General features: G+C 41.1%; 1 protein-coding gene across 4 annotated transcripts in view; it reads right to left on the bottom strand.

Moving 5' to 3' along the window:
- RBM33 (RNA binding motif protein 33) overlaps positions 1 to 10,095 on the bottom strand; it is a 104,849-nt gene extending 94,754 nt beyond the window's left edge. For all 4 annotated transcript variants that reach the window (XM_042802284.1, XM_042802286.1, XM_042802283.1 and 1 more), the window contains exon 1: positions 9,844 to 10,095. In XM_042802284.1, the coding sequence (XP_042658218.1) occupies positions 9,844 to 9,871 (28 nt within the window). In that variant the 5' untranslated portion in view covers positions 9,872 to 10,095. The remainder of the gene's footprint in view (positions 1 to 9,843) is intronic.
- Between the last annotated feature and the right edge of the window lie 3,806 nt (positions 10,096 to 13,901).

The following is a 13,901-nucleotide window of genomic DNA, read 5'->3' on the forward strand; positions in this document are numbered from 1 at the left end:
GAGGGAAGTCAGGTGAAATACACCATCAATTATCTCAACTGGGGCATTAAAAACACTAGAAGTCATTGAAGCTTGTTACACTGTGTACCTAAGCATGCACTTGCCTTCCAAGATAAAACTGGTGCTCCATATAATTCCCTCAAAAAGTACCCTCACTTCAGCTTATCAAATCACAAATCACTCTTGCATAGTTTAGCTTGCAAATGACAATTTTGCTACTTAAAAATATTAAATCTTCCATTTATCTACAAAAGAAATGCAAAGCTCATCTACTCTGTTCTGACATCCAAATGCCTCATCATCTCTAAACTGGAAGCACATACCTTCATAAAGACTCAACCCTCCCTCTCCCATCCTGTGGCTACAGCCCAACAGAGAACACACACCTGGATTTAGTCTTTTCACACATTTTAATGACTTTTGTAGGAGTAAAACAAATGGACAAATAAAAGCTGTGCTCAGCACAGGGGGAAAACAGCTACAGTTTAATGGTCTGCAAAATACAGGAGGTTGAGCAATCCAGCCCTTGCAGTCTGACAGTCTGACTTGGCAATCACCAAGATGCCATATATCCAGTCATTCTCCTCACTATTTAGACTCAACTTTTTGACGAAGTACAATGTCAAAGATCAAGCAGATTTTTGTATGTGTTTGGCTTTTTTTAAATGGACCTTCAAAATCAAATCTGTCTCTAGCATTTTAAACTCAATCTAGCACCCTTTAGTGAATATTCCCACCTGCGATGACAAACCTATTCACTTCTTACTTCATATAATCAATACAGGTATAAGTGTCTGATGGAAGTTTAAAAGGAGGCAAAAACATTAAAAAGAGAAAATTCAGTTCTTGCAAAGCCACTAAATTAAGAGCTTTCCAAACATAAAATTCAATCATAAATAGCTATGAAAATAAGACTGCTCGGTGTGTACTACGATGCAACACAAGTGTGGCAACTCTTCTGTTTTGAAACAGTAGGTAAAAACAATTCCCCTTGATCAGGTTCCCCCGTTTACTGTCTATAGATACTTTTACATTTAAACTAATTCTCATGAACTAACACCATTGAAACAGTTGTTTTACACTTCTCTGCTTGAACATCTACACATTGCAACCTCTTTCTATTACGACTCCTATTTCACCCCCAGGGGAAAGCCAGACACATATACAAGCATTGACTATCCTCTTCTTGAACACTAAATTATCTAATTTTATGGTCTCTGAAAAAAATGCCATCCTGCTCTCCTTATGTTAATTCAAAACCATGCTGCAGTGATTATCCTAATGCATTGCCATTTTAAGGGCAAAAATATCCTGCACTGTCATTGTTCTTACAGCTGGATTGCAGTAATCCACTGACTTGATATAACCACCTCCAAAGATTTTTTTTTTTTTTTTTTTTTTTAAGGTAATGTGACTGGTTTTGCAGTAACCCAAAAGACAACTGTCCACACATTAACTACCACAGCTTAAAACAATGACCACCATCAGGAAGACAGTAACTTCTTAAGTTATGCCTGCTTGGTTGCAAGATAACATAATTTTTTCATGCCAGGCACAACTTTTAAATCTAGAGAGCTGTATTATAAACCACCACTTGAAGACAAGATCTTAGCTCTTCAGCACATAGTTCTGACACAGAGGGACCTTCACATCATCCAGGCTTAAGTCTAGACTTAAGTTACATGCCAAACCCCTTTTTCTCTGTTGAGATCTCTCTACAGCAAAAAATAAGCACTCTTCGGTATAATTCACAGTACTTTTCCAGTCCAGACAGTTTAGTTTCATGGCAATAAAAGTGCTTTAACCTAGTATTACTGCTAGTGAAGAAACAATACTAAAAGAGGGTCCAAGCTCCTGCCAAGTTTCTAGTGTAAACTTGGAGCCCCAATGAGCCAACATCACAAATCTCCACCCTCCAGCTCTTCCAGCCCCTTAAAATTTCTCACATCCTATTCCTGACTTATGAGCAACTCCTACCAAAATCCAAAGCTGAATTTCATCCATGCAAAGCCCTTTTCACAAGTCCTCTCTAGCAGGGTGCACACAAAAGCCTCAAAAATGACTGGTCAACCTGTATGTGGTGACCTCAACTTCTAAGAACTGCTCGAAATATGCACCCACCACCTCCCTGTTCTCATCTCTTGTCTCCCTGTCTCATCACACACTTACAATATAAAGATCATTGGGACAGAGGAAGCCAGATTTTCTTTTTTATGCTTATTTGTTCTGTGACAGCTGACACTGACAATGAGCATTACAAATAAAGCCATTTTGACATTAAGTGTTGTCAGAGCCCAAAGCAGGTTGTAGCTCTCCTTTAGCAAAGGTCACAATAGTCACCCATCTACAAGCAACATTCATTGCCAGCTTCATCATTTGTGAGATAGCAAGCATTGCAATGGACACAGGCCTTACATCTGCAGTGCAGTGTGATAACTAGCAAATTTCAGCGAGGCACCATTTTTTTTTCCATTTCTGAAACTACACATATTTTCATTTTCCTTCTATCTGTCTAGGCAATAACATTGGAAAATACCATTAAACAACAATCAGCATAACATTTATGGATGTTTCTCCTTGAGAAACATGTAAGCCAATGTTTGTGTCAAGCGTGGTTAAGTGCCTGTAAAGCATTAACTTGTACAGAAAGAACACTCAGCATCAGCAGAGCACAAAACCACCGAGAGCAGCAAAGGTGGTTTTTTGGTTTGTTTTTTTTTTGTTTGTTTGTTTGTTTTGTTGCTGTTGTTATTTTGTTTGGTTTTTTCTATAATTTTCAGTACTACCGTGTGGGAGGTGAGAAGAAAAAAAAAAACAGAGGGGAGTGGAGGGGTGGAATTCATGAACGTAAGATTTTTAAGCAGGAAAATGTCTGTTGTAGGAGTTGGAAGAGGCTTTTTATTTCTTCCATCAGTATCACCACAGCCTAGAAAGGCAGTCATACATAGCAACTGTTGCCAAGACATGCAGCGCAATGGCTACAGCTCCTCTCAATTCAAGGCTCTCATGGCAAAGCTCACCAAGACGTATGCACATTAGGTGGGTATCAACTGGAAGATCCTGACAGATGATCACTAAACACACTAAGCCCCTCTAACTTCCAGGCAGCCCTAGAAGATAAAAAAAAAAGCCACCACACACACACACAAAACAAGACCTATCAAATACCAAAAAAAGCATTAACTGGGTAAGGAAGCAGGACAGGCCAGTTATAGAGGAAAACAAAAGAAATAATCCACCTCTTGGCTCTTCCTACTGTAGTTCTAGGAAAACTGCCATTGTCTAAGCAACAGAGAAGTTGCAGGATGCTGAAGGGACTAACATGGGCTGTTTTATTAAATGTGCCTACCTTGCAAGGCTCTGACCAGCTCTGAAGCAGAATAAGCACAAAGACAGTCAAACACACTTGGTTCCCCATACTAAAAGGTTCCTATTTCCTTTATATTTACCCTGGTGTAGCAGCAGCAGTGTTATAAGCTGTTCTACACAGCTTATTTTTTGGTTTTATGATATATGCCCTGAACAGTTATCCTTTTCCTGCTTAGTAAGAACAGATCATCCACACTAGAAATCCACAAAATACAAGCCTCATTTCCTCTTTGGTTATGCTGATGGTAGTTTCTAACTCTGTGAACAACCTTTCAATAAAACCTTCACTAATCATTTTTCTATATAAAATGGAAGTCCTAAGCCACACAGTCAAGTCTCACAAACGTAGGAGGTGTATCAGCAAGAACACTGCAGAGCTCTTAATGTCTTAAAATGGTACCAACACAGCCTAAAAAGGTAGTCCTACATAGCAACTGTTGCTAAGATGGAGTATTTTACTGCACCGAGATGGCCAAGACTTCTAGACTAGGAAAAAAAAAATTTGATGACTGCATTGTTCATCTTCCTAGAAATACACCTGCACGCTTTCGGGAACACTAACCACATATGTTGTCTCATAAGCCTTAACAGTTCAAAAATTTGTACTTTGGTTCGCTTCAGTATTACACTACCATAACATAAATGAACATAAAACATACTATTAGTTTCAGGCATTGAAAAAGCATCAAAGATTTCTCCTTATCCAAAACAAGATGGAGATGCCACAAAAATCCAATAGTTCAGGGGATAAAAAAAGTATCATACACTGTTTACCAAACATCTTTTAATAAGGTAACTAAGTTGTATTTCTTTTGGGCAGAACAGCCAAGGCAGCTACTTAAAAAAAAGTGAAAACTAGGGGGAAAAAAAAAATATCATTTACCACATGAAAAAACATCACTTCTCTATGCTTAGATTTAATGCTGACCATAACAAGCGCATCCTGATCTATCCCATTCCTTGGTATCATATTTAGAACACTCAACATGACAACTCAACAGCATTTTAAGCACAAGTCTTCCGATTAAAAACAGCTTACCAGCTTATCTGTATGTAATTGTTTATTTCTACATAGTACTTTTCTTCACATTTCATTGGAAATGGTTACACAACACACAGGTATTGTAAAGCCTCAATTTTCAGGAACTGATTATACCATTTAAAAAAAGACCTATGTTTCTGTCCAGTAGCAATCAGCATTTTTGTATCTCTTGCTATGCAATACAGAAGAACAACAGGATTCACAAGGAAGGGCCATGTCTAAAACACAGGCTGGCAATGTAGCTGCACTATTAACACCAGCTGAATGAAAACTTTTGGTAACAAATTGCAACAGCATCTAGCAGTAAAAACACAAGGTCAACAGGAATTCCTGAACCCCAGTCTGTGATACCAACCTAACATGGTATGAAGCACACTGTGAATCCAGTCCCATTTATTACAAACAAACAAGCTCTCTACCCCACCATAAAGGTTACATTCACTCCTACTACCGCGTTATGCACAAGAACACGTGCACAAATACAACACACTCAAACATGAACCACTTAGTTTATTTCTTCAGGAACAAACATAATGTAATCTTTACACTGGTACACAATTACTCATAGAAGGCTTAAGTATTCAGTGACTAAGTGTTTATAACAATTGCATAAGATGATGTTCCTCAGCTTGTGTATTTCGTATTTTCTCTCCAAATTACTCCTACAGGATAGAGTTTAGCTTCCTCAACGAAATAAAGTAGAAAAATTAATTTCTACATGAGATAACTTCTTTTTACCTTCTCAAAATCAACTTTTTTTAGAGAGTTTGTCATGATGCAAAACAAGTCACTAGCAGTAAGCAAAACCAGAACTAATTATGATATGCTGCCTGGAACTGAAGTTCTCTAACCACTACTTGAAAGAAATAGTACTTTAAAAAAAAAAAAAAAACAAAACCCACTACATCTAAAACCAGAACCACTAAGCCACAAAAAAAATGTTCCAAAGTCTGCTTGGATTTGAAAATGTATTTGTTTGGAAAAACATTTTTACAAGTGTCATAGTCCTTGCCTCATAAACACTGAAAAGGGAATGAAGGCCAAGAGTTTAAATGAAATTCACATGAACTCAGTTCCCAAATGGCTTTGGACACTGATGAAAAACTGCAACTCTCCAGAATCTTTCATAGCCACCAAAAGTTATAGTTAAAACTGAGGCTGCATTACAGCAGAACATTAGACAGGACCAATCACATTACTTACTTGAGAAGTCTTTTGGTCAAGTCAGTGACAATCATTATCTTAAATTATCCTGGACAAGTTCTATGTGACCTAAAATCTGAGGTTTAGTATTTGATGCCATAAAGCATGGTTTGGCTTCTGTAAAAACAATTGATACTAAGGCTACGTTTAATTTAGATGACCTGAAATGAGAAAACATTCAGAAGAACATGACTTTCCGTGAAAGCTTGTCAAAGTATAAAGAGATTAAAAGTTGCTATGCTTTAAAGCAAATTTGCCTGCCACAAGCTCATTCAAGTAGTAATGTATTTTGGCACTAGTCCTTAGCTAGCACAATAGCCCATGATTGTGTATTTGTGTTTCATGAATTGTAAACTCTATAGGGTTCTGACACTTAGAGTAACTTCAGTGCGTGCATATTCCATTATATACAACTCTAAGTTATAGTGACCAGTTGTATCAGTCCACATAATAAAGTAGGATGCAATACACACAGAAACCAAAATACACCCAAGGACTCCAGCCACTTTCATCTACGCACAAACACAGAATCTATTTCCAGTCCCTGTACGCTGCTGCCGAATAGCCTGAAGCACAACAAATTCAATTGAATTTGTCACACTGGAGAATTCTGACTACATCTTTGAATTGGATAGTGACCTACAACACAGAGCAAGGTGTTTGCTGTGCTAGCAGTATAAGCTTTTTTCCCATTTTTATCAACAGCTTCACAAGAGGTTTTTACAGCCACTACCTTGTTGAGAGCACAACAGCAGCCCTCAGATTAGTTACAATTAAATTAAATTGATGACACCTTAAATTCAAACTGCAAGAATGACTTAACAGGCTCAGAGGTAAAGCAACACCCATTCAGCTACTCTTGGTACAGGACTTCCAGCAGGAATATGGGGTAGACATGCATAAGAAGGGGCCCTCATCAATTTCTCCCACGCCCCACCCCCTGTCATGATTCACACCCCAAGGATATCTACACTTGGTCTGCTAGACCACTGAAGTTCATCAGAAGTGAATAAATCAGAAAGGAAGAAAACTTCTAAGTTTCCCCTTACTTCAGTATGGCAGACAATGGAGATAAGAAGCACTCCTTGCTTTGTTCTAGTGATGGTTTGTTGTTTACCCTGTAATCATCTCTCCCTAAATGGGATTTAAATCTAGCTGTAAATTGATTGCAATAAATACCAAGAAAAAAATTCAGCATGCATACAACACAGTTGTCAGATTACATTATAAGCAGATGATCACTAAATCACAGAACAGCCCAGGTTTGAAAGGACCTCAAAAGACCATCTGGTCCAAACTTTTGTGAGAAAGGGAGCCTAGATGTGATAAATTACCTAGCACCATGTCCAATCACATCCTGAAAACCTCCAGCAATGGGGATTCCATCATGTCTAGGGGAAGTTTTTCCAGTGATTGATTGTTCTCACTCGAACGAAAAAAAAGACTTTCTTATATTGAGTGAGGCCTCTCCTGGTGCAACTTGTAGCCATCACCCCTTGTCTTCTCCATGTGGCTCCCTGTGTAGAGAGGGCCTCCGTCCTGTTTGCAGCCACCCTTTAGGTAAGATTATGTTACTCAACATTCAACATGCTTGCTCTGGTTCTGGTTTTATAGGAAAGTTTGAATCAAAGTTTGGGAAACATTGTCTTAACCAGATCAATGAACTAATGAGCAACTATAAGTCCTCAAAGTCCCTCATCACTAGCACACCAACCTTGAACTTCTGTGTTTCAATACACCCATTCTAGAATTAGAATTAAGTTAAATCAGACTGCATAGCAAAGGAATTTGTTAAGTAATATGAAGCTGTGAATCACTCCCAGGGACCTCACAGACCACCATTTGAAAACTTTCTAGTTTATGTTTGTGAAATTTCTCATCAGAAGAGCCTTCACCTTCATTCATAGAAAGTTTAGCTACACCAACACAAGTATCTGGTCACAAAAGTACATATGAATATTTTATTCTTATGAATCAAGCCAGTATTTCCCAAGAACCTAAAAAATTATAAATTACCAATAAATCCACACATGCTGTCCAACAGACAAATCATCTTCCTTTCATCAAATATAAGTTCAGCTGACAAGCATTTTGCGTTTCATTCTTCAGCAACATATCCTTACATATCCTTACAGAAGATGTAAACTTTAATCTGCATCTTCAAAGCCAAAACTATGTCACTTTGTCAACTGCTATCCTGCAGTGTCATCAAATTAACACCCCATTTATTTTTCCAAGACCTATTTCATACTACTTTATCAATCATTAGAGCCCTTTTTTTTTTTTTAAATAAAACACTGGGGTGCTGTTATTTCCATATATTAAAGTCTTTTCCTCCCTCCAAAAAATCCAGAAACTAAATCCAAAACATTAGTTCCTGCTGTTAAAACTTTAACCGACCAAAAACATTTAAGCCAAATAACCACTTAGTCCTGGGCTTCTTTCCCATTTGTTACCGCTATTGACTTTGGATACTAGTCCCTTTCCAAAAAGAGTTGAATATACCATTCCTGTAAGTTGTAAGCTTTTTCACTGGGTTTTAAAAGTGTATTTAACAACTTCGGCCAGGAATTTTCCTTGACTAGTCATACAGACATAAGTATGTGATACCTCTGGGTTTCTTCATCCAGGCAAGTGCTGAACAGTGATCAACTAGACTAAACAAACACTGTTTATATGGGGCAAGGATCATATTTAATTGGCCACCATGATAAGCACAGTGTTAAGGCTGAACAAGCAACTGATTGTGCCCACTTAGTACAAAGGGATCCTAATTCATGGTTATATGCAAATGGTACTCCACAACAACACAAACTGTCTTGAAACTGCAGTTTCACCACTTAGTTGAAGGCTGTCTGCTGCACAGACCTTTGTACATGAAAGCATGATCATTCAACTTGCAGCAGTTGTAAACACAAGAACCAAAATGCTTCAGAAGCTACACGTTCTTTGTTTAAATTACTGTCCTCATATTACAAAAAACTTCCAGAGACAGAACATGCATACAAAGTTTACTTCCACATCACATATAACTGATGTGAATTACAGAAACTAGTAAAAATATTTATGTAAAATAGCTTAAACATTGCAATGTATTTAGCATCATTAAAACAATGACTAAGATATTAAAATATTTACGCTTTTACCAAGCAGTGCTGTCTTTCCTAGACTTCTTCCCAAACTCAAGTCCCAAATTTGGGAATTTCTTTGTAGCATTTACCTTTAGTAGGAAATTTAATTGTGTTTATGTACTTTGTTACCAATTAAGCCAACAATGGCAAACAGTCCAACCACTTAGGTAAGTGATCACAAGGACAAGCCACACTTCTCCATGACACCTACTTACAAAAAAAAACAGACTAAAATCATCATAAACTTTTGCACTGACAAGAACAAGTAGGTCAACTGACAAATCTGACCAATCTTTACCAAAACTTATATTCCTAATGAAAACAAGGCCCACAGCACCAGAAACCAGTATGTTCTCTTAAGCGTATCTCTCTTGAACACTCCAGTGTGACCCCTGCAAGTCTTTCTTTGAATCCCTGAAGTGTTCTCATTTTTAAATCTGCTTAATATACCAATCAAAACCACAGACAGTTTTGAGTTGTCATTTAAAATGGTGTGGGAAGAAGCATCCTTAGTCAAGAAGAACAGTGGCACTCTTGAGAGTCCTGGGGTCAAGCACTGACTTCATTTTACACTTTTCAAGCAAGACCTTCTGCTTCTGGGCAATCTGTAAAATAAATTATAACTATTCCCCAGATGAGAGTTAAATTATTTAGACAGGTCACACACTGTAGCTGTAAAAAACATGGCAATGAATGTCTCTAAACAAACATATCCATCCCACGACCCCCGCACCTGCGGTGAGTATTGGAGCTGTTGCCCCTTCCCAGCCCTGCCCCAGCCAAGGGGAGACAATTCCCATCGCCGCACGCCGCCGCCTGCCATTAGCAAAAGAGGAGCCCCTGGGGCCCTGCGGTGCCAGAGAAGCTCCTGCTCGCCCCCCAGAAGCACGGGGCCCACTCGATCCGCGCCCCACCGGCACCCCCTAAACAGGCAAAACTCGCCGCCCCCGCCCCCGCGGGAGACAGAGGCGGCGGAGGCGCCAGAGCCCCAGGAAGGCCCCACGGCTCAGGGCTCCCCTCGCCCCCAGCCAAGCCCCAGAGCCCCGAGCCCCCCCCCGCCCGTCCCCCAGCGAAGCCCTGCGGGGCCGCGGCACCCACCTGCGCCTCCTCCCAGGGCAGCAGCCATGGCTCTTCGCCTCGCCCAGGCGGCGGCGTCTCCCGGCAGCAGCGACCTCGCGCCACCCCCGGGAGCGGCGGGGAGCGGGGGGACGGGGAAGGGCTCGGATTCAGCGCCCAGCGGCTCGCCCTCCCACCGCCCCTCCGCACGCACCCACCGCGGGAGAACAACAAACTACCACAACATGGCGGCCGTCGCTATCGTCGCCGCCGCCCCCGCGCTGCATCATGGGATGGCGGCGGACCGAGCCCTTCCCCCGCGGGGGGGGGGGGGGTGGAGGGAGGGAGGGAGAGGAAGGGCAGCGGGCACCGCTGATTGGTTAGCCAGGGTTCGGGCGCACCGCGCGCCGGCGCGCGTCAGCACTCCCTGCGCGTGCGCCGCCCGGCCGGGCTGGGCGGGAGCGCGCATGTGCCAGTGCCGAGGGGCGGGGCCGCGCGTGTGCGGTGGCGGCCGCCATGGCGGGGAAGGGAGCTGGGGCTGTGTCTGAACGCTTTCCCGCCCTGCCTGCGCCTCACGGCGGAGCCGACCCGCTGGCCTCCGGCCCTCAGGGGGCCTGTTCCCCGCCGCCTGGCTGCGGCGCCGGTACCAGAGCGGGACAAACAGGCGGAACGGGAAGCAGAGGCGCCGCTTTTCAGCGCTCCTACACCTCCCTGATGAGCATCTGTAGCTGGCTCTTGCCAAAGTGGGAGGCTGCTCGTGTTGGGCTGCTTTGAGGCTTCAGTAGGTCGTAGGTCCGGCTTGGACCCCCAGATTCAGCTGCCTCTTGTGTGGGCAAAAAACCCCTAGTGAGTTAATGGGTTTAAAATGCACCATGAAGGGAATGGTTTGGGCTGTGTTACACCTGTGATCCTCCTTCATTTAAGGCTTGAATATTCAGGGAAGCTATGGCTTGCATAAACAACTAAAACAGTTAGGCCATGTGGTTCTTGCTTCTCTGCTCAGGTTTTGCCTGGGTACGTACTTTATAGGCTGAGTGTCATAATGGGCTAAATCCTGTTTGGCTGCAAGCTAAAAGTCTTTTCTGTTAGCCCTTTCCCCAAGCGCAGCCCTCCTGGCTGCTTATCCAAGTGCTCACCCTCTCCAAAGGACCTATTGATCTTGTGGCTGTGGAGTAGGTCAGTTTAGATCACTGATCCCACGGGAGAGTAATTCACCAAAAAGAGTTTTCCTTTTGAGTTTCCTTCCCACCTTTTCCTAGTTTTAATGGGGGAGTCAGAACCTGTGGCATTCTGCACAGACCGGGTTAAAGACAGTATAAAATTGTACCTTGATACAGAACAAAACTTTCAGGTTACGCTACTCGTGAAGAAGCCAAGTCTGATCTAAAACTGTTTAGTGGAGCCTACTATAACAAGACTGGTTCGAGTAAATGGCAAAACTTTCCCAGGTGGACAATTCCTCATGGAAATAATTAACAATGTTAGTATTTAAATTATCGGCACTACCTGATTAAACCGTCGCTATGAGAATAGGGAAGTTCTCATGTCACTTTGTTTTGGGCTCCCTGCAGACTTACTGTGCATTGGATTTGGTCTAATTTTTTAGGTTTTCTTCACAACTGTATAGATAGAGATTGATTCTTTACGTATTCCTCCAAACTCACAACCACATTCTGACTTTAATTTAGGAAACACCATCAATAAGCAATGCTTGCTGATCATTTAATACCTAGTCCATCAGCCCACCTCTGATTGACTGACTGGTAAGTGAAGTGAATACTACCACTATCGATGGTAAAAAAAACATGATGATTTCAGTGGGGCCAAGATTTCAGCCAACAGTCTTTGGTATTGATCCCTCTTTTAGGTAGCTGTTTTACAACACAAAAGGATTCCCTGGAAAGAGACGGAGTTTTCTGGACACTTTAAAGGCTGGATGGAGGAGAAATGTGTGAGGTGAGACTCAGCCAGTTTTCAGCAGCATCCTGTTACAATTCACAGCTCTCTTGTCATAATTCTCTGTATCCCTCTGCTTGAGTCTGGAAAATTAAGTATTAAACAATAGCAGTATTCACAATGAGCATCTTTGTGGCATTCAGATAAGTAGAAGAGTGTTTAAATAGCTGAATTGATTCCCATGACTGACAGTCCAAACACAAATCAAATTACCATTTGCTTAACACACCAATCAAATATTAAAGAGGAATAACAGGATAGTTCACTATTACTCTCTTTGCTAATATACAGACCCTTGAACCATTTTGCACAGTGCTGGTACAAAAAAGTGGCCAATCCCAGACGGCTGAATTGCAGCAGGTACAGAACAGGGACCTAAACTATGATGACAGAGGGAGATATGGTGACTCTACTTGCCTTCACTCAGGAATTTCCATGAGTTTTCAAATTCCAGGAACTATAGTTGCTCTGGATTCTGTATAAAAACCTTGAATTTTCTCAATTCTACCTAACCTGTTCTATAAAATGCAAGTGTGCTTATGTCTTTTCTGTAAATGGGGGTTAACATATTTGCCACCTCTAGCATCCACGAATTAAAGTTACTTTATGTGAACTAATAATCTTCAATTTATTAAATACTTTTGGAAGTTTTGCATAAATCATGTTTTTGCCTGTGTGTCTTCCAAAGCAAATCCATCTGCAGTTGGGAATGCAACAGATTGTTTTGCAGAGGGATTAAGTAAATAACTAAGCCAGAACTCAAGAAACCTGTAATCCTGGTTCTGCACTCCCTTGCTGCGTTACTGGGGCAGGTTGCCTTGCATCTGCTGCCTCAGATTTCTGTCTCTAAACTGTGGAGAATAATGCTAAACGTCTCTTTTTCTCTGATTATTTGAAACTTTTCTGTAAAAATTGTTGTGTCCTGACTTCTCTGTATTAAGCTGTTTCCACTTCAGTAGTCATTATTAGTTTTATTTACACTGGTTTTGGATGTTAACTTTTTTTTTCCAAAATACTTAGTAGCTTATTTTTGGAGCAGGCACATTCATTTTTAACCTGTTTTTTATTTAAATCATTATTCATTTTTGCACGCACACTCAGATGGTTAAAATCACCAGTCAGAAATCCAGTAAAGCAGACTTCCAAGTTTAATTCCACTAAATACTTAGTAAGAAGATGTTAAGAACAGTGTTATCAACAGCAAATGGCTCCTAATTCCCTAGAGAAAATCTACATCTGGCTTATTTTTTAACCACAACTACCTCTTTGTGAGCTTTCATTCTAGCCTGGCAAAACCAGACTGAGTTTCCCTAGCATGGCAGGCTGGCTGAGATGGGTGGTCCAGTCCTGGGTTTGACTCATATCCTTCTTGTGATAAACCTCTCAAAGTGACATCTAACACTGAGGCACCGCCCTCCATTCAAAGTTAAGCTTGTCTTTGTACAAATTTCTCCAAATCGGACACTAAAAATCTTGGCTTATTTCAGCAACATCCTGTGATGCAGCAAATGTTCTGTTACAGCTGTCAGGAAATTCTGGATTTAAAGCCTACAAATGAGGGGTGCAAAAGCAAATTCACTCTCTTGTAGGTGCCACTGGGCCTGATCTAAGACCTGTTGGCAGTGGCAGTAATCTTAGGAGGCAGGAATATCTCTTAAAAGATATACAGGTGAAAGGTGCTTTTTCTTTGAGCGTATTCCCCAGAAGGGCAAAGGCAGAGTAAGAAACGGGAAAGACTTTAAAAACTAAGAAATATCTTACTGAAGGAAATGGAACAGCATGAATATTAAAACAATTAATATATACCAAAACCACTAGTGTGATAAACTTTGAACAGAAAAAATTCTGAGTGTATTACAGCCCTCAGACTAACCAAGTTTCAGAGCTGCAGGCAGTGTTCATGTGTATCAGATTTTGTTATTGCTGTAGTTTTCTTTCGGTTTCCTCCCCCATTCTTGTTACTTATTTATTCACTTGTTACAGCTTATCTGCCTTGTTGTCTGCAATCCACTTGATGCATCTTATTTCGGCTGTAATTTCTTCAGAGCAATGTGACCTAAGGACCCCTGAAACAGCTGCTAGGGTGGAGAATAGGAGAGCTTGTGTGCTGAGAAATGGTCTAAACAAGCAGTGTGTCTGTCAAG

The sequence above is a fragment of the Tyto alba genome, unplaced genomic scaffold, assembly GCF_018691265.1.
Source record: "Tyto alba isolate M040663 unplaced genomic scaffold, T.alba_DEE_v4.0 Super-Scaffold_38, whole genome shotgun sequence".
NCBI classification, from domain to species: domain Eukaryota; kingdom Metazoa; phylum Chordata; class Aves; order Strigiformes; family Tytonidae; genus Tyto; species Tyto alba.